At 37.2% G+C, this 20,142-nt stretch overlaps 1 protein-coding gene across 4 annotated transcripts in view; it reads left to right on the top strand.

Annotated features, from left to right (window-relative positions):
• LOC127933265 (arf-GAP with SH3 domain, ANK repeat and PH domain-containing protein 2) overlaps window positions 1-20,142 on the top strand; it is a 69,841-nt gene that overhangs the window by 25,273 nt on the left and 24,426 nt on the right. For all 4 annotated transcript variants that reach the window (XM_052530112.1, XM_052530109.1, XM_052530111.1 and 1 more), the window contains exons 3-4: window positions 14,204-14,349; window positions 14,794-14,868. In XM_052530112.1, coding sequence (XP_052386072.1) covers window positions 14,204-14,349; window positions 14,794-14,868 — 221 coding nt within the window. The remainder of the gene's footprint in view (window positions 1-14,203; window positions 14,350-14,793; window positions 14,869-20,142) is intronic.

Raw genomic sequence — 20,142 nt, 5'->3', positions numbered from 1 at the left:
GAAATGCGATTTCATGCATACTGAGTTTTTTACACTGTTAAAGAGTTGGATTCCCATGCTAAACATGGACAAAGTTTCAAAAATTAAGTTGTACGTTTGAAGGAGTATTTCTGTTCCAAAAAAACTCCTTCCGGTTTGTCACAAGTTTCGGAAAGTTTTTTTCGAGTATGGCTCTGTGTGACGTTAGATGGAGCGGAATTTCCTTATATGGGTCTTAAGGGCACTTCTGCCGGAAGAGCGCGCGCTCCAGTATAGAAGAGCACAGACATTCACTGATCAGAGCGAAAAAGGGTCACGATTGTGTGTTGGAACCGCATGCAGTGAGTAAAACTGCTTCAAATATCTCTGTGTTGTTAACTTAGCAATCGGCGCTTAAGCACATCAAGTAAACCTTGTAGACCTTTAAAGAAAAAAAAAGACGACATAAAGTGGAACTTAGTCGTTTTCCAAAACCGCTAAGCAAATATATACAGTTTCAATACATACCACATAGAGACTTCCTGCTGTTATTCGTTGCTGCTAAGGCTCTCGTTCAGTTTCAGCCTCTGGATCTGATTCTGGATCATAAATAAACGGCTGAATCTGACTGTTAGCCATGGTTTGTTTTGGATGATGGTTTTTTTTCCTCACGGTAATGTAACAGCTTCCAAACGCTCTCAACGCAAAAGCCTACTGGCGCTCGTGATTCTTTAGCTCCGCCCACACGTCACGCCTCCAGCGGCTCATGTTTTTTCGAAAATATTTTTCTCTTATAAATATAATAAAACTAAAGACTTTTTGGAGATATGAAGGATGCAGTACTACTCTATAGGCACTCAAGATTAACAGGAGAAAATGAGCATTTCACCCCTCCTTTAAAGATTTAATAAAAACATCTTTGAAATTTCAACATTTATTAAAGAAAGCAGTGTATTTTATTTTATTTTATTTTTTTCAGATAAGGTTTTTCGTGGCTGTAGCTGTAGTGCTTATGAATGAGGTGAATTTATAGCAGGGGAAGTTGCGACAGTAGCCCCACACTGCAAACTCATTGGACAGAATTACTGCTGCTCATCTATGTAAAACATCAAACATGGCTGAGGAAGATTCGAATCGAATATAAGATGACATGAGTTCAACTATTTTACGGAGTCAAGTTCAAAGTGGAGGTTCAATAATACAAAATCATATTAGATTTTGGGGGGTTTTAGACCAATTAAATCTCACTAAGGGCAGGACTGCTTTTACAAACTGCAAAACCTGATTGCTGAGACCAAAACTCAGAATGAGAAATGATTGCTTGCTGCTTTAAAGAGTAGCACTGTTTAGGATCCAGGGTTAACTTCATGTCGCTGACAGGCTGTTATCTTCACACTGACCGACTGGAGAAGGTGGATTCATGAGTTGTGCTTTTCCCGGAATAGAATTATTTTTTTAGAGTGTTTCCGAGTGATGCTCGATTGAATGGCTCCAGTTATCAGCGTGTACTGAAGGACTGTTCTTTGTACCGGCTGCCGGTACTGAGGTTGAGCAGCTCTCCATTGTGCTGCCTGTCTCTGCCTAAGACAACACGGCTCATTCACACACTGAATCTGTTTCAACTGCACAAGAAGACCCAGACGAGCGAGCTCTGCTGATCGACACTTTTCCAGGAACACTGCTGGCTCTGTTCAGGCGGGACAGCTGTCTCCCACACCCCAGGGGACAGCTGTGCCAGGACGCACCCTTCATGTCTATCCACCACCCATACGCACTGATGGGATTCCCAGAGCCACGGCTCCGTTATTGTTTCCTGTTTGTGGGAAACGGTGCTTTTGTGTTGTTTCACTCTGGCAGGACCTGTTTCACTTATTTGATTATGCAAATTCAAATTCGATGAAGTATCGTTGAAAAAAATTTGCAAACCTGATCCTTATTTGCATTTTATTGAGCTAAACACATCTGACTTGCATGAAATATCTGTGCCTTATTTGCATATCAGACAAACTGAATGCTAATCCATTGCTATTGCTTATATTTTGATTCGTTTTAAATGCTACTAGGCATCAATAAAATAAATCAATACAAATATTTGTTTATGCTATTTTGTTTAAATAAGACACTAAAAATTTGTTGTTTTGAATGCTGCAGTTGATAGGCATCACACAATTCTAATATAAAAATAAATAAAAATGGCAGATATTAATATTTTATACTACTTTGACTAAATAAATAAAACCTCTAAAAACTAAAATGGGTTGTTTTAAATTGTACAAGTGCATTTAGGCATCACAAGGCAACCTTCAGATATGTAGCAAGCTATTTAGGCATATTCTAGAATATTAAAAAAAATGATAAATAAAAAAGGGTGATATTAATGTTATTTTATTTTGTATATTTATACTGTTTCGTCTTATGAAAAAAAGCTTCACAACATTGTAATTTAAGAAAAAAAAAAAGAAAAAAAAAAGAAATGATGCTTCTGGTTTTAACACACCATGTATGAGAATACATGAAAATGAATATTCATTTTGAGATTTGCTAAAGTGTCAACAGTTTTACCAAGTGTATTAATAAATTATTAGTGTTTTTCAAAGTTAACTTAAAGTGAACATTAGATGATAAGAATGGTTATTTAAACATTTAAAAATAGGGGAAATGTGCATGAATGATAATAATTACAACATCGTCCGATAATGATATATTAAAAAATGTCTGCTAATATCAGCTGATGGCCGAGTTGGCCGGTCAAAAGTGGTTATTCGTTAGGAAAGCCGTATTACACAATAGGAACGTCATGTTCCTCTGCAGTAATACATCAGAGAGTCTCTGCTTACAGGCTGGTGACTCTGGGAGACTTTATTAAGTTCTCTGCTCTTAACACATTCTGTTATCTGTGAGGAACAGGACATCTGCTCTTAGCTGGCTTTAGAAAGGCACCTAAATCTCTCAGAGTTGACGTGCGAGAGACAAATCTCCTGATCAGAGCGCTCTGAACTGCTGGGTCACGCGCAGAGGTGCAGAAATAGGTGTAATTCACACCTGGAGAGAACAGTGACAGTGTGTTAAAAACACTGCTGGAGTGTGGAATTTGAAAGCCTCTTGAATCTAACATCTATTAGCATTGCCTCGGCAGATGCTGCAGTGATTGACACAAAAGTGTTAATGTGCCAAATAAAAATAGAAATAATATGTAATATTTCTGTTGTAGCAAATTACAAGGTAAAGCACGAATGTACAAGGTCAAGTCAGAATGTAAAAATAATAAATTCATATTTTTGACAAAATGTTATTTAAACATGTAATTCAACTTTTATATTATGTTATATTATATTATAAATAATATATAATTTTATATCCGGAATCGCTCTCTCTCTCTCTCTCTCTTTGTCTTTCTCTCTCTATGTGTGTGTGTGTGTGTGTGTTTATAAATATTGTTCAGGCCAGGCTTACTCTCATAACATCTAAAAGGGAAGCTAGAAACATCCTAAAGAAGCACAGGCTGTTTCCATTTTTAAGTCACAGCGCTTACATCATTTCAGTCTCTTCACATACTATCTCATTAATTAAATAAGCTGCCAATGTGTCTTCAGTAAGGTGAAGGAGATCAGCTCTCACTCCTGACACATCAGAGCATTCTCACTTCAGCCCAAGAAACAAGCACTTCTTATTTACAGTCCTGGATTATTTATGCATGATGATCAGTGTCTATCGCAGGCATCTATCGAGAGGATGGGTGAAAATGAAGGAAGAAAATATGCTGACAGAACTGGAACATCTTTCCTGTGTCTGTTTGGAGCCTGAGGCCTACTGGAAGCTTTTGCCAATAGTGAAACCTTGAACTGGCATCAGGTGTCTGAGCGTTTCACAGTAAGAAATGTCTAGCAGAGCAAGACGTGTATGAAAACCAGGAGCAACAAGGTTTCTGAAGTGTTTTACACTTATATTGACATAGTGGCTATTGTGTTGCAATGCTAAATTATGAATAAATTGCAGACAAAATTAATAAATTGTAACTAACAAGCAATTTTCTCCCCAAAAGTTAATTCTAATTAGTCATTATTATATGAGAAAGAGTAATGCTGCTCTAAATATCACTAATATTGAGTTACCGACGCTTTAGATGCAGTATTGCTAGTTATTTGGCCTATTTTACTCCAGCAAAAATGATGCAAATTAAGACACATTAGAATAAACCATTAACTTCACAGTAGCGTTTTTTTCAGTCACAATTTTATTGAATGAATCAGTTTTTAAGTAAATCAGTTAAGAAAGAATGATTCACTGCAGTTCCATTTCCCTTCAAATTGTGCAAACTGACATTGTGAATTGAAAATACGCCCGATAGAAACATGTACATTTCGCAAAAATTCCCATATATCGCATGAGGTGGTTTACGCTCACATGGGGTGTTTTTTTCAGGCAATTCAAAAAAGGAATATTTCATGAAATTGAAAATTGTTTTTACGCATTTACAGGTCACCTGGTGTACGTAAGTAGTGTTAATTTCATTAAAGCTGCGGTAGGGAACTTTTGACGCTCTAGCAGTTAATAAACAGAACTGCTTGCGTCTTGCGGAAGAACATCGTAGCCGGAACTACTTCTCTCTGTTCATGTCTATGAAGAATCACAAGGGTACTGGGTTACTCCGCCGCGGTATCCCCGAAGCAATCTAAAATAGTCTGAATATAAACACTTATTATAGGTGCACCCTAGTGATTCAGGACAAGCCAAAAACACGGTTTGGAAAATGGATTCATGGTGTACTCGCTTATTATATACATTTTTCTACATTTTGAACACAAACAAAGTTACAGACCTTAGCTCTGATTGGTTGTTTCTTACCGGGAGCGATGGAGTTTCTGCAAATGGCAATAGGACCACTGGGAGGAGCCAGAGGAGCTTGATTTTTCTCACAGATTATCTGTCTCATATTCTACTGTCAGGACATAAGTACAGGTTTAATAAATATGTAAAAAATATTTTTTTACAAAAGTTCCCTACAGCACCTTTAATGGAGACTATGACTAAAAATGTTCGTTGACTAGCTTTTTCTTATGATGAAGACGAGATGTTAATAAGGTCAATAAACGATAAATGAAAGAAAATGTCCACATGCAATTTCGTTGACGAAATAAAGAGGAGACTAAAATGTATAAAAAAAAAAAAGTTAAGAACTTAACATTTTTTTTTTAGTCTAAAAAGTAGACAAAATGTTATTGCAGACTGCTCTACATGCCTCTACTACACAAGCTTTAATGATTGCGGTTGCCAGATATCAAGAGTTCTAATCCCTGATTCAAAGCTTCGCTGTTAAATTGATACATTTTCTGCCTGGTGTGTTTTTGCTTATTTTAACAAATTGGAAACCATGTATATGTGCTCACTCCTCATTGCAGAAGCACAAGCTGATGATCTGTAAACCCTGACAAACAAGCTGGAGTTTAGCATCTCAATGAAAGTGTCATTCAGCCGGAGTGTGTTCTTGTCTAGAGCTGGGTATTGTTCAAAATCTTTCGATCCAGTGCCAATTTCGATACCTCAGTTTCGATACCGGTTCCTAACGATACTTTTTTCGATACCATATGTTTTAAAATCCATTTCAACATCAACGCAAATACATTAAACACAAAACTTTTATTTTTCACCTTAATTAAAACAAATTCTGGTAACACTTCACACTCAGGATAACATTATTAATACAACTGGTTGTGCTTTTTGGATAGGGGTGCGCCATTCATGGGCGGACTGGGACCAAAAAGTGGCCCTGGACTTTCTGGCCCACAGCAGCCCACCACATCATAACGTAAACGCCCCTGTTTTGATGTCATTTATTAATTTAATATTTAAGTAAACAGTTTGGGGATTTTAACAAATAGGGCAACTGATCTTCCGTTGAAAAAAAAAAAAAAAAGAACAGAACAGCAGCTGTTCATTTAGCGACTCCAAGTGAGCGATACATGCTCAAGACACAAACATTCTTCTAGAACTCACACTTTGCATTCAGTTAGCAGACCCATATGAATCATGCATGAAATAGAAGTTTATAAACTCAAACAATAGCTTTATGTGCTTTACAGATGAACTTGAAGTCTTTATTCATGCAAGATGTTCAATAATAGATAATCTTTGGCTCGGTAATACAAGTTCATGATCCGATTAGTGAACCAATGATTATTTTGAGTCAATCTTTTAAAATTATAATTTATTTTGTTTAACAAAACCAGTGTGAAAACCAGTGTTTCACAAACTGGATAGATCTGATGTGCAGGGCTTGCAAAATCGTTAGCCCCACGTCCCGTGGCTTTAGTGTTTTCCAGTCCGATGGGCTATCGTGAATCGTGATGTAAAACTTGATTTGCGTTGTTCACTCGCTTGAAGGGGTGAAACGGATCGTAGCTGATCGTTTGAACTTGTTTCTAAAAATTGCTGATTCAAGCTTTTTAAACAATTTGGCGCGTTCGGAGCTTGCGCTCACTCATTCAAAGCACGCGCTGCGAGCAGCATTTCAGACAATGCGCTTACAGAGAATGAAACAAATGCTTCATTAAATTGGTGGTATTGCCCGCTTTGGTTGCATTACTCTTATCGCATATGTTGCACCTTGCTGACTTGGCATCCACTTTTATAAAGTGTAGCCACACTTTAGACCTCTTTGGTATTGTAAAATGGAAACGTTTTGAGAAAAAACAACTACACTTGTGTTATGTGACTGCGAGTATATTCAGAAATCATCCCCGTCACGTCATGTGGTGGTAGACTGCCAATCATGGCGAATCTAGGTCCTTGCATGCACGAATGCTACAAGCTCACACAGACACAGCCGCTTGGCAAAAAAAAAAAAAAAACGTCCGCTTGGCTTTTGGAACCGAAATTTGGCACCAAAAGTTAAATAATTTTTCGATACTCATAGTATCGAAGTTTTTCGTTCGATACGATAAAGGTATCGAAATTCGGTACCCAGCCCTAGTTTTGTCATGAGATCTCCACTGTATTGTTTGCGATTGTGATCGCTAAATTAATGCACTTACTCACTCACTGTTGTTTTAGAGAAATAGATTATTGCAATATTGTAATTTACATTTCTTGAATGACTACAATCATTATGATTATAATTTTGAGAAAAAACAAAACACAACAACTTTTATCATTTTAACCATTATACAGAATGACGAAAATGTGACTACGATTTCATTGATTAAAACCTGATGAAAATGCTCATACATTTCACAAGTCCTGGACTTTCATTGAACAAATCGGTTCAGTGATTAAAATGACTCATTCATAAAGACAGTCTAATTATTAGTGATCGACCGATGTATCGGTTTACCGATATTTTTCCCGATATTTAAGCATTTTTCCATAATCGGGTATCGGTTTTGTAATATCGGATTCGCCGATTTACGGCGCCATCTTGTGGCCGTTTTGAGATTTCCGCCATTGCAGCCCGGGCGTCTGAGGTGATCAGTCAACAACAACTCAGTGCACAGGTAAAGTATATGTTCTACTTGGTTTGCTTTAATTAATCAACTTTATTTAACATAACAGACATGCACAAATGAGATCTGAGACATAAATTCCTGATATAGTTAATTTATGCAGCTTGTTTCTAAACAATTGAGACGAACTCATCGAGTTACGTAGTGTTCGTCATGTCCTGCTCCAATAAAGACGTATCTTTACATGAATTAAATAAAACAGACATGAATGAGTGCATGTTGAAAATAAAAAAAAATTTTTTTTTATTCTTTTATTATGTGTTTTATGTTCTGTCGCTGTTATTCTGTTGTACTGCGGAGCTTCTGTCACGAAAACAAATTCCTCGTACGCTATGTGTAAACATACCTGGCAATAGAGTTGTTCCGATTCCGATACTAGTATCGGAAATATCTCCGATACCACAACAAATTCTGGCATCGGCATCGGCGAGTACATGAACCCATATACCGATCCGATACCATTTTCTTAAAAAAGACCTAGTTATGACCGCAAACTTTGCCTAACCGCTGCACGGTTCTTCTTCGCTGCTCAAAATGCATTGAAAACACAGGAAGTTGTGCTGTGTTGCCACAAGCAACCCCTGTTTAGAGCAGCGAAGAAGAAATGAAAACGCGTTAGCAGCCCTTATCTATATATGACTGGATCACTCATCACATTCTAAACTGCCAAAAGACAGTGAAGCCGCTACTATATTATAGATCAGTGGTTAGCAGTATGTCTCTGTAGTACCGGTAGTTACAGACTCTCGAGTATATTCAGTACCGGCAGCTGCGTTCAGTCGCTTCCGTGTAAGTCAAAGCGCAGGGCTCCAGACAGTAGCCGAATATATACTAGTGTCTGTGAATATTAAACTGCAAAATACTATTTAAATATTACTCCCGCAAAATCTACATCTCTGTGGGTGACTGGCACAGATGCGCGAGAGCTCGCTGTTTTGTAGTCTCTGCTGTGTGTCATGAGGACACGAACGCATAAACCGTCACTTCATGAGAATTTACCGTTTCATTTGAGAATACTGTCATATCATAAACACAGACACTCAAAGATCTTCATGGCAGCCCATTAAAATAAATGTTTGGTTTACATGAGTAAATTGACAATATATAAAGCTACTGTTGTAGCCTACAGTAATAATAATACGTCTCTATAATAATAATAATTATGCCTAGATGGTTGCTTGTTTTTTACTTGTTTTGTTGTAAAGAGATTATCTGATTAATAGATCTTTTTTTTATATTCCTAGACTTATTTGTTGCAGTTTTTTTATACAGTTATATTGTAAAACTTAAATACCTTTTTTAGTTTGCGGTGTTAGATTTTTGGCTGCATATGCATATGCAAGTTCTTTTTTGCATATGAAAATAAATAATACTGTCAAATTCATGTTAGATAATAAAAATACTGTAATAAATACAGTAGTTCACCATGTATTTGTTCATGTTTTATTGAGGGATCTGTCTGAAGCACACCATAAAAAGAATTCTAGCAATTTACACAGGGCTAGTAGTATATACAGCTGTATATACAGATACACACCCAGGTATCGGATCAGTACTCGGTATCGGCCGATACCCTGAGCCCAGGTATCGGAATCGGTATCGGGAAGAGAAAAAGGGTATCGGAACATCTCTACCTGGCAATAAAGCTCATTCTGATTCTGATTCTGATTCTGAAAAGCGTTGAATTTAATTCTCTATCTGTTGTATTTGCTCACCATTAGTCTAGAAGAGAAAGTTTGTTCATATTGCTTAGCAACTGACGGATGATCTGGAGGCTTAAGCACGGCCACTGAATGAAACTTTTGACAAGATTATCTTGTTTAAACACCCTAGATTATATTTTAATTTACTACATAACAATTATTTCGCTAATACACATATAAATATAGCCTACCGCTTTGTGGAAATTAATTATTTATTATCTCCATGCGCGATCGCGGTTGATTAAGTTATAGCTAATCAAACAGCACTTTGTCAGTTGGCATTTCATGATTAAACATTAGATTAAATTTAGATCATAAAATGCCAACTGACAAGTGCTGTTTAACTTTATATAGTCTCGGGGAAAAAAGTTCGTTCATATTGCTCAGCACCTGACTGGGTTGATGATCAGGAAGCCTCAAGCAATGCCACTGAATGAAACTTTTGACAAGATTATCTCGTTTAAACACACTAGATTATATTATCATTTACTACATAAAAATTATTTCGCTAATACACATATACATATACCGCTTTGTGGAAATTAATTATTTATTATCTCCATGCGCGATCGCGGTTGATTAAATTATAGTCAAACAGCACTTTGTCAGTTGGCATTTCATGATCTAACGTTAGATTGAATCTAGATCATAAAATGCCAACTGACAAGTGCTGTTTAATTTTATATAGTCTCGGGATAAAAGTTCGTTCATATTTCTCAGCACCTGACTGGGTTGATGATCAGGAAGCCTCAAGCACGGCCACTGCATGAAATTTTTGAAGGAAGCAGGCTTACAGGGCAGAATGCTGAAAGACTCTGTTTTCTACACTAAAACCTAGTTCTGCTTAACTGGGAGTATTAAGTTACACTACTAAATAGCTATGCACTCCTAAATAGCCCTCCCGCCCCCACCAATATGTTAGAATCATTTTTGTGCTTTATTTTTTTACCCGTTTTTATTTTTTTACCTCATCAAAGCTTTTATTTAAAAAAAAAAGACACTTGCACTTGCACAGTGCACTTAAATTTTTTGGACTCAGACCCCTCTATTTATTTGTGTATAAATATAAAGTTTTTTTTGTATGCAAGGAAGGAGTGATTGTTATAAATAAAATGTTTTTTTTTTTTTCAGCTCATTTGTGTTGTAATAATTGTCAGAAACAGAAGTATAACAGTAAATAAATATCGGTTCTGCATATCGGTTATCGGGTACATAAACATGCAAATAATCGGTATCGGTATCGGTTATAAAAAATCAATATCGGTCGATCACTACTAATTATCACAACCTACTAGCATAACAATATAACCTGAAAATCTCCGGACAGTCTGTCTGGAGCACACCAACACAGATAAGCCAAGTGAGATGTCAAAACATCCCAGTGCTGTTGAAGAAAATATTTAACTCCTGGATTGTCCAATCAAATATGAGTACTGAAACCTCCTTTATTATTGTATTGTATTAATAGTTTATTTATCTTCAAAACAAATTGACCTGTGTTCAATAAACTCTATAAGTAGATTGTGACAAATGGGGGGTGTTTTTCTTATCGTATAAACCAGGTGCAATATACACAGGTGTTTAAATGACTCAAGCATTACTCACATGGACCAACCTTCCTCCACTACAGACTCACCTGAGTTTACAATCATCTGAAACCACATAATAAGCTCCCGGAGCAGCTATCCAGAAAACATTCATGAAGGAAGGAAGACAATTTTATACTATATGTGTCTAATAATGAGTTTCAAATGCTTAAAACTCAAGTCACTGCCCTAATGGTTGCTTTTTTGCATGAGTGATTTTGAAGGTGACTGTGAGAGGCCAATGAAGCAGTCATCAACAGACTGTCATTCAGATGGCCACAGCACTTAAAGCCTGCTAGGGTTGAGTTACCATGAGGAAAGACACAGCTAGGAGCCAGAGTTTTGCCTTTGCAGATGTGCAGAGCTCATATGTCGCTTTAAAAACAATAGGCAGATCCAAATGCACAGTTGACCATTGCAGCAGAAAACAAGATGGCATACTTGAAGGCCAAACACAGCCTGTGTTGAGTCTGTACACACACTGCTTGGCCTGGAGATTTACTGTCATAACAATAGTGGCGGCATCAGCTGGAATCCAGCCTGCATGTGAAGAGCCCTACTGTGAATGTCAAACCATGTGGAGATCACAAGCTCTGCTATAAAATTCAGAGCCTCACATGCATTTTTTTTGTAAGAGAGTTGCGGCTCAGGCGGAGTTGGGTATTCAACGGTTATGGATGGCATGAGACATTCAGGTTATGGGTGGCACGTTTTTATCTGACTTAAAATATTATATATGTGAACTGATTGCTATGAATTGTATATGTTTAATACTTAAATTGTTAAGCCTTTTTTCTTCTTGGCTTGTTTGTGTTTATGGGGTGCAGTGTAACATGTCTTCATGCTTCATTTTTAAAAATACGCCTTATTTTTTGTATATTTTGCCTTTATTTTAAGCCGCTGTCTCCATTGTCATTTGAACGGCCAGTTTTTATGACTGACTTCCTGTTTTTATGAAACCACTCCCTCAGAAATACGCAATGGGCTCATATATATAATATACAGTAAGTATGATTATGATTCCAGAGTGAAACTGTGATTCAAATGACTCATTCATAAATATACATATAAAATATAAATATAATTAAAGTTTCTTTATTTTTCCCTGCTTTGTCAATTAGCAAAACATGTTTTTTTAATAGTTTAAGATTTAGTTAATGATAATAGCCCTTTTTGAAAAAAATTTAGGATATGACTGACTTAAAATATTGCTATGGATTTTGTATGTTAGTTAAATTATGTTCATAAATTAAAGATGTCAAACAAAATGTCTAGATATGTGGCAAAAAAAAAAAAAAAAATTAAAAAAAAAAAAAGATACGTCCCGTGTTCAGGAATTGCCATGCATTGGTCATAGAGCTCACTGTAGCGGTGCCTCAGGTGTTTTATTTATTGCCCAAGGTTCACACGTACTCCGTCTACAGTGTGTATATAAGTTATGTGTAAGCAGTTCAGAAGCAGCAGCGATAGCGGATTATTGTAACTTGAAAGCACATCAAAATAATTCGCACACATATTTCCTTAGCTCTGTTAACAAAACCAGATGCGCGTGCTCAGATCATAGACTGTATAAGGCTCAGATACATGCTGCCTTAAAACGTGTCTCCTCTCGCTCAACCTGTGCATTGTGCACTCACAACTCTCTCTGTGCTCATGCGCAAGATATTAAATCTTTCTATTAATAACCTTTTCTGTTCTCATCTTTTACCGCGTACAGTGTGAAGGTTCTGACCCATTAACATGGGCCGAAAGACAGTGTGTGAACCTGGAGTTAGGCATATGCCCAGTCTGTTTTGTTCTCGCGCTCCACTTAGGTGCACTGCATTCTTATTGGTTAACATAACATACTGCGGGAGGTCGGGGCCACGGAAAATCGTGCAATAAACTCTCACTCTCAATCACGCTCACACTCAAATCGTGATTTTATTACGATTTCGATTTAATCACACAGCCCTAATTGTGACAAACTCCAAGATAGCGAGTGATTGTATAAAAACATACTTGTATTTTGTTTAGTACTACAAAATGTCATTAGAATAGCTCCAAGTAATTATAAATTTACTATTTAACCCAGTGTCGAGTGCTGTGTGTAGTATATTTCACACTTAAGTCTTTGCTTGGTGATGCTGACCATATCAATTTCAATGTCATTTAGGGGCGTTCACTTGGAAGATATCTGACTATTTGTACAGTATACAGTGAACTTACTAGATTGCCTGTTTAAATCTTGCCTACTACGCTATAAAGATAAAACTAATAGGAGTCTGGACTAGTTTAAGCTTGGGTTAGCAATTTTAACTGATGCATATACTGCACATTTGTGCTCTCATTTGTAATTATCAACTGTTTATTTATTGAAGCAGGTGTAGCCATTCATCAAACTGAACAGGCATGGGGCATACAACAAAAACAAGTGCCCTATCCCTGGCTTCCCAGTCAGGTATGAGAAAGGATGCTTTAATTTGAATGGAATGGCCTTCAGATATCTACTATCCTTATTAGCCTGTATTTAATTACTGTGCCTGTTGTTGCTCAAGCACATGAGAACACAAATCAGCTGGAGTGTGTCTCCAGGTCTTCCTTTTGTGTTGTCGCTGCACGGTCCCAGTTCTGGACTGGCTTTAATGTGATTTTGGCTTTAATGTGCACCAGCGCCTCTCTTCCTGTCCCACAGTGTCCTTCCTATCGAGATACAATAGGTCGCCTAAAGAGAAAGCTCTCAAGGAGACTATCACAAGCAACACTGAATCAAATCAGCTTATGAATTATTCATAAGAGGTCATCAACTATATAATAATACCGTTTGGCTATTCTTGCTGACTGTGTTTGTTTGAGGAAACTGTGCTAGGTAACGTTACCTAGTTGTGGGAGGAAGGTCACCCACAAGGGAGGCTTGAAAAGCTCCAGGTGTTGATTATAAACAGGCTCGCACATTTACTAGCATCCCGACGATTTGTACTTGGAAATTGCACATTTTCCCTGCAGACAAACTGTGGGGAGTTTGCAACATCACTGCATGAGTGAAATACACGTTTGCATGTTTTCCATCTTTCGTTCTTTGCCCCTGGAGAGGACATCGACTGGGAGTTTGATGGAATTGTGAGGAAGTTTCCATCAAACCCTATCAGGGTATTTTTGTCTTGGTGTACAATAACAATAGCAGAGTGTGGAAAAGATTCCTTAAACAATAAATAGTCTATTCTGTGTGTCCGTGGTTGTATGAAGTTGATGTGATAAGGTGGACTGTAACTGATAATGCGGGAATACATGACAACGCAATCAGGAGGAAAGAAACCAACAGTAGGAAAGAACAATAAGCTTTGAAGAATGTTAGGCTTATGTGACTGTATAGAACGTCATGAAAAATGGTTGTTATAATTATTGAAGTACATCAAATAATTAATTAGCTTTTTAAGGTGCAATTAAGTTGTGATTACAACTTTCTGTCTGTTTGTAGCTCACGTGGAGAACGAGGAGCAGTATACTCAAGCTCTAGAGAAGTTTGGAGAGAACTGTGTGTACCGAGATGACCCTGACTTGGGATCAGCCTTCCTGAAGTTCTCCGTCTTCACCAAGGAGCTCACAGCCCTCTTCAAGAACCTGGTGAGGACATTTAATGTGCATTGATGTGATTTTATATAGAGCAAATGGGTTTCATGTATCTTACTTTCCCACTGTTAATGTGTTTGGACCTCTGGGCCCAAAAACTGGTCTGGAGTCATTGATCTCCTGGGTGGATCAACTTTCATGAATGTGTTTTAGCAGTCACTGGTGCTGCTTCCTTAAATGAGTTGAGCTGAGCATTATCAGTCATTGTGTAATTTATGATTTGGGAAGTTTATTGTTAGTTTTTGCGACGCTAATGAAGAATTCCACTATAGTGTTTCCATGAATACTACTTAAAACGTCTCATTTCTCTCCCGCAGCAACAGACCTTTCTTGTTTCCTCTCAACTTTGTGTGTTCATCTCTGACTGCCATTCTAAGAAAGACACTTGCACAGCTGGGAAGAAAGAGATTTGTCTAATGCGCTGCTTTTACTCTCTAGTTTCAGAACATGAATAACATCATTACCTTCCCATTGGACAGTCTGCTGAAGGGAGATCTGAAAGGGGTTAAAGGGGTAAGTTTATTACTTTAAGCCAATAAACTGTTTTTTTGTTCTTTGCTTTTTGGCTTGTCTCAAGGTGTTTTATGCACATGCACATCAGCCAATACTAGATGTGGAATATTCCTTGGCACACAAGTCTTGAATTTCATGCGTAAACAATTACTTGTGACTGAATTTACACCTTAATGATAGAGACTTTTTGAAATTTAAAAATTAAGTTAATTTATTATTCAATGCATTATTAAATATTATTATTATTATTATTATTATTCATTAAATATATTAAAATGTATTAATTATTAACCCCTGTGTGTCTGTTTACGCTCACATGAACATGCTTGAGCAGAAGACAGCTGGTAGAATTTTAGAATGTTCTTCCAGGCCACTTCAGTTCATTAATGTCCACCGTGACCTCCTGACCTTCTCTGTACCACGTGATTGTCTTCTTAGCTTCTTAAGGTGGAGTCTGATTTGATTTACTCCTAATGAGGCGCTTCACTCAGCTCCCCTTCTCGTTTCCTTGGAGACTTCACTTTCTCTCTCTCGCTGTGATGGGACTGAGAAAGACATTCTGCCTGGGTGATGCAACTCCTTAAATGTGTAGTTAAAGGTGAAAGACCAGTTAACTGAATCAGTGAGACCCTACAGGCATTTATTGGGGCTTAATAGTGACGTAACGTGTTTGGACATTTACAGTGTCAGTAGTATTTCTCTCCATTTGAGATAGCATTCACAACATCACTGCCTAGTGGTACTATTTCTCGCACTAAATGACAACATTTTTTGGTGTGACAAACAATATGCCTGTTCAAATATTTGCATACCATCAATGCTATGGATTTTTTTTTTTTTAGGGAATGCTGTTGTAATCTGTTTTCCATCGAACCCATCAGATTTGCACTTTTGGTCACATCCCCAGTGTCACTGCTGTTACATGACTTGGTGGTGCATTAGTGCATAGCAAATGCAAAAATCTGAATGCTGTTTAAAATAAGAACATAAATGCTATTTTAAAACAAAAAAAAATAATTCTGTGACAATCAGGCGCTTTGTGTACCGGGGTATCATGAGCATTCCTGCTTTTCTTATAAGCGCCACCTACTGTCAGAGTACATTTGCATTTTTATTCAGTCCATCTGCAGTTTTTTTTTTTCACATTGGTTTGAACAGTATAAGAAAAAAGGACTGAACACTGAACATATATATATATATATATATATATATATATATATATATATATATATATATATATATATAGTTTATTTATTATGATAATTTGATTAATTGATTTTTTTAGTCTTTTTTTTTACTCTATTAACATGGATGGCAAATAGCTAGTCTGGACTCGGCCAGTGCAGAAGCATCAGATTCTCATATAAATGCATCTTCGATGAAGATGTAAATCCTGCTTTCTGTCAGTTTCCTGTAGAGGTGATTGGGATGACATTGACAGCTGCAGTTGGAGTGCTAATGGTCTCAGAACAGTCTGCGTCAGCATCGGGCTTGATTCAGAGCACAGTAGGGGACGCCGCTAATGGGGGGAGATTACAGGCCTCATCTCGGGCCATCATTCCAGTCATTAACCTGAACCTGTGCCTCATTAACCCATCAGCAAATGGATCTTTGAAATGAAATGTCTTTGGTGTCATTACGAGGTCATCTGTTTTGTTGCCTGAATTAAATATTCGTAAATGAACATTAATCTTAACATTGATGTAAAAAAGTTTTCATCATCATTATACTCTCCCCTTTTTGTCTATAGGTTATTTAGTAAGTCAGTGTGTTCTCGTTTTTAATTAAAAATCTGCTTATTTTTCACTTAAGTTGTTTTTGTATTCTGGGGTAGAAGATTGGAACATCCCACTTCTCCATGTTTGTTAAAGGGTTTTTTTTTTGTGAGGGGGGGTGGTCTTTTACTACTTTCTCCCTATTTTAAATGGGGAGGAATTGCAGAGGAAAACTGCATGTCATCTAAACTGCTGAGGGAGACGGAATTGCCATCCTCATGAAACCCACACACGGAACGAGCTGACATCATCCCAAAACCTCTCAACTCGATGATAGCGCTGTCTGTTCCTCAGCTGCGTCTATTGTCTTATAGTGTGTGTTTGTGACCGAAACTTCCTCTGTTCAGTCAGTCTTTGATTGTGTAGACAGTTTTGTCGGCCTCAGAGGGAGTGATGTCAGCGCTGAAGCCCGCTGAGCTGTGAAACCCACCCGCTCAAGCTTTTTTAGACCCCTCTGGCTAATAGATGTTGCGGTCTGGACGTCCAGGTGACGATATGTGACTCAGCTTGTTAGAGAAAAGTATCCTGGTGCTGTGTGGTGAGGAATGATGATTTATAGTTCAGGCAAAGCAAAATGAAGCAGCTCGAAACAGTGTTTAATCGCATACAAAAATGCTCTTCCTTTGTCTCTCTGCGTCCCATCTTTTCTGTGTTCATGATTTAATAGGCTGAATTGCTGAACAGTCATTCTTCTGAATCCCTGAAGTGACCCTTTTGGTGGTTGAGATTGTTCCTTTACAGAGCCCTAAATCTCTCTCTCATTCAGACTGATTTAAAAACAGACTCAGACTAGAACAGCAACCAGCCACTATTTTGATCATTGATTAATTTGGTGATTATTTCATTAATCTGAACATTTTTGTTTTAGTCAGATGAATTTACTCATTGCAACTTATAACATCCAAGTGAAAGACAGAACACTTTCATGTCAGGAAAAATTAAAAGCAATATCACCACCTCCATTCTTTAGTGTAGGAATGGTGCTGTTTGAACGGTGAGCTGTATTGCATCTCCACCAGATATATTGTTTAGTGTTGAGGCCAAATAATTACATTTTAGTCTCATCTGCCCCAGAATCTCCAAAGAGTGTTGAATGCATGTGGTCTTTCATGAGGAGTGGCTTTTTTTCTTGCGACCCTCCCATACAAGCCACATTTGTGGAGAATATGAAATATTGTTGTCACAGGCATACAATGACCACTCTTTGTCATAAATTCCTGCAGCTCCTTCAGAGTTGCTCTAGGCCTCTTGGTCTCCTCTCTGACCAGTTTCCTCCTGGCTCTTTCATCCAGTTTGGAACGACTTCCTGATCCAGGGAGGGTCTGTGTTGTACCAAATACTTTCCACTTCTTAATAACAGACTTCACTGCGCTTCTAGGCATTGATAAAGCTCCATCTCCTGATTTGTGCCTGTCCACAACTTTATCACAGAAATCTTTTGACAGTGCCTTGACACTCATAGTTGATTGTTTGCTTCAGTTGCACCAACAATAACTAAAATGCTGCAGGAAAACTCTTTTCATGCTGAGCTGATCAAAATGACCACATCTAAAAGTCAGATGTGCAACTAAAAAAGTTAATAGCTAAGGCTGAGTTTACAAGTAATTTTTAGTAGGGGGTGATCCCTTTTCCAAATCAGTGATTCCGTTTTTTTCTGACATGATTGTGTTCTATCTTTCACCTGGATGTTATAAGTTGGACTGAGTAAATACAACTGTAAATAAAAAAAAGCTACAAAATGTGATTATTATAAAGGGGGCTGATTCTTTTCTATAGCCACTGTATACTTATAGATCTTATGTATTTATGTTTAAATTAGGGATATGCCGGTATCAAATTTTCCTGTTGCGATTAATTGCTCATGCTTTTATCATGGTAAACGGTATTATCACGGTATTGAAATTTAGTTTTAAAAAGTGCTCAAAATATAGTATAACATAATATAATATAATAGGTTAAATAACTTTTTTCTAATAACAAAAATAACTGAAAATTTAAACAAAGTAAAACAATAAAGTAAAATATATAAAGTTAAAAGTTTTGCACAGATTCAAGTGCAAAAGAACTATAAAGACCCATAGGTCTCACTTTACAATCTCATTAGTTAGCCATTAACATTCACCATAGCTACATTTGCTACAGAAGTTATTAATCTTTGTTAACAAAAAATACAAGTCATTGTTCATGTTAGCTCATTAAATAATACACTTGCAACTTTACATTTTAATAACGTGTTATTAAATATTGGAATACTGATGTTCAGAAGAATTTGTAATTTGCAGTTTGTTCACCAATGAATTAACTAATGTTAAAAATGAAGCCCTGATGTAAAGTGTGAATTAACAATAAAAAATCAAAACATTTTCAAACTATATCTATCGCAAGTTGTAGTCCAGATTAAAATAACCTAATTAAATCTTAATAATTAAGTATTTGGCACTGTGATGAACAACATAGTCAATACACAAATCTGAATGGCTATTTAAAATTATTTAAATATGTTTCAGAAAGTCATCCAGCTTTATGGGGTTTCCAGGGTAAGGACATTTTCTGCAGTTTAGCTCCATCTGCTGTCAGAGAGTGAATGTGCTTTCATTCAGCGTGTCCCTCACGTGTTCCTCCATGTGCTTCTCATGTGTGCTTGTTTACATCAGAGTCTTTCAAGCAGCGTACAGCGGTGTTGTGCATTTTGACCAGTTGATGGGAATAGTAATTCAGAATCATTTGTAATATATAATTATTTGCGGTATTTAGAAGTGCCCACGATAACAATATTGCATATTGATTACGTGATATATCGCATTACCGAATACCGGCACAAGTCTAGTTTAAATAGGGACTTCTAGTCTCTTCTGTTTTCTTTAACATTGATTCAAGTATGGAATGCTTGGAGATGTGGGTTCTTTCAATGTGGAAATGATTTTCTTGTCAGCAAACTCTTAATGAGCCATTATTGCTGGCACAGATGAGACTGTTTTTTTTTTGTTTTTGTTTTTTTGTGTGTGTAACATCTGTTATGGAAGCACATTAACAGAGTGGGTAGGACTCTTAGGAAGTCCCTCTACAAACACAGACTTGTGTTATTAGCGTAAACCCTCAGTAGAGCTGCTGCAGAACAATCTGTTTGCACAAGAAGAATCTCCCTAAAACTTCCAGATGATGTCATTTCAGAATACAGCCACTGGCATAACATCAGGTACTTTCTTTGTGAGCATGACATCATACATGATGGTGTACATCTGAGTGGTGATTTGATGCCACTCGTCTGCTACTCTAAGCCTCAAGCCGTGCCATTTTTGTGCGAAATGCATGCTGGCTGATACAGCAAATCTAAACACCCTGCGTTAATGTTCTCTAGTGCATTCAGAAAACAACCAATGGGCCAACTTTGAATTGTGTGACAATATCATGATATGATTCAGAGGAAAAAAAAACAAACAAAAAAACATTGCATCCACAGTTTGGAGCAGACGACAGGCTCTGTGAGACAATGCTTCTG

Source organism: Carassius gibelio, chromosome A17 (genome assembly GCF_023724105.1).
Source record: "Carassius gibelio isolate Cgi1373 ecotype wild population from Czech Republic chromosome A17, carGib1.2-hapl.c, whole genome shotgun sequence".
In the NCBI taxonomy this organism is placed as follows: Eukaryota; Metazoa; Chordata; class Actinopteri; order Cypriniformes; family Cyprinidae; genus Carassius; species Carassius gibelio.
Note: the sequence above shows the minus strand (reverse complement) of the source record. Positions and strands in the feature narration are given on the sequence as shown.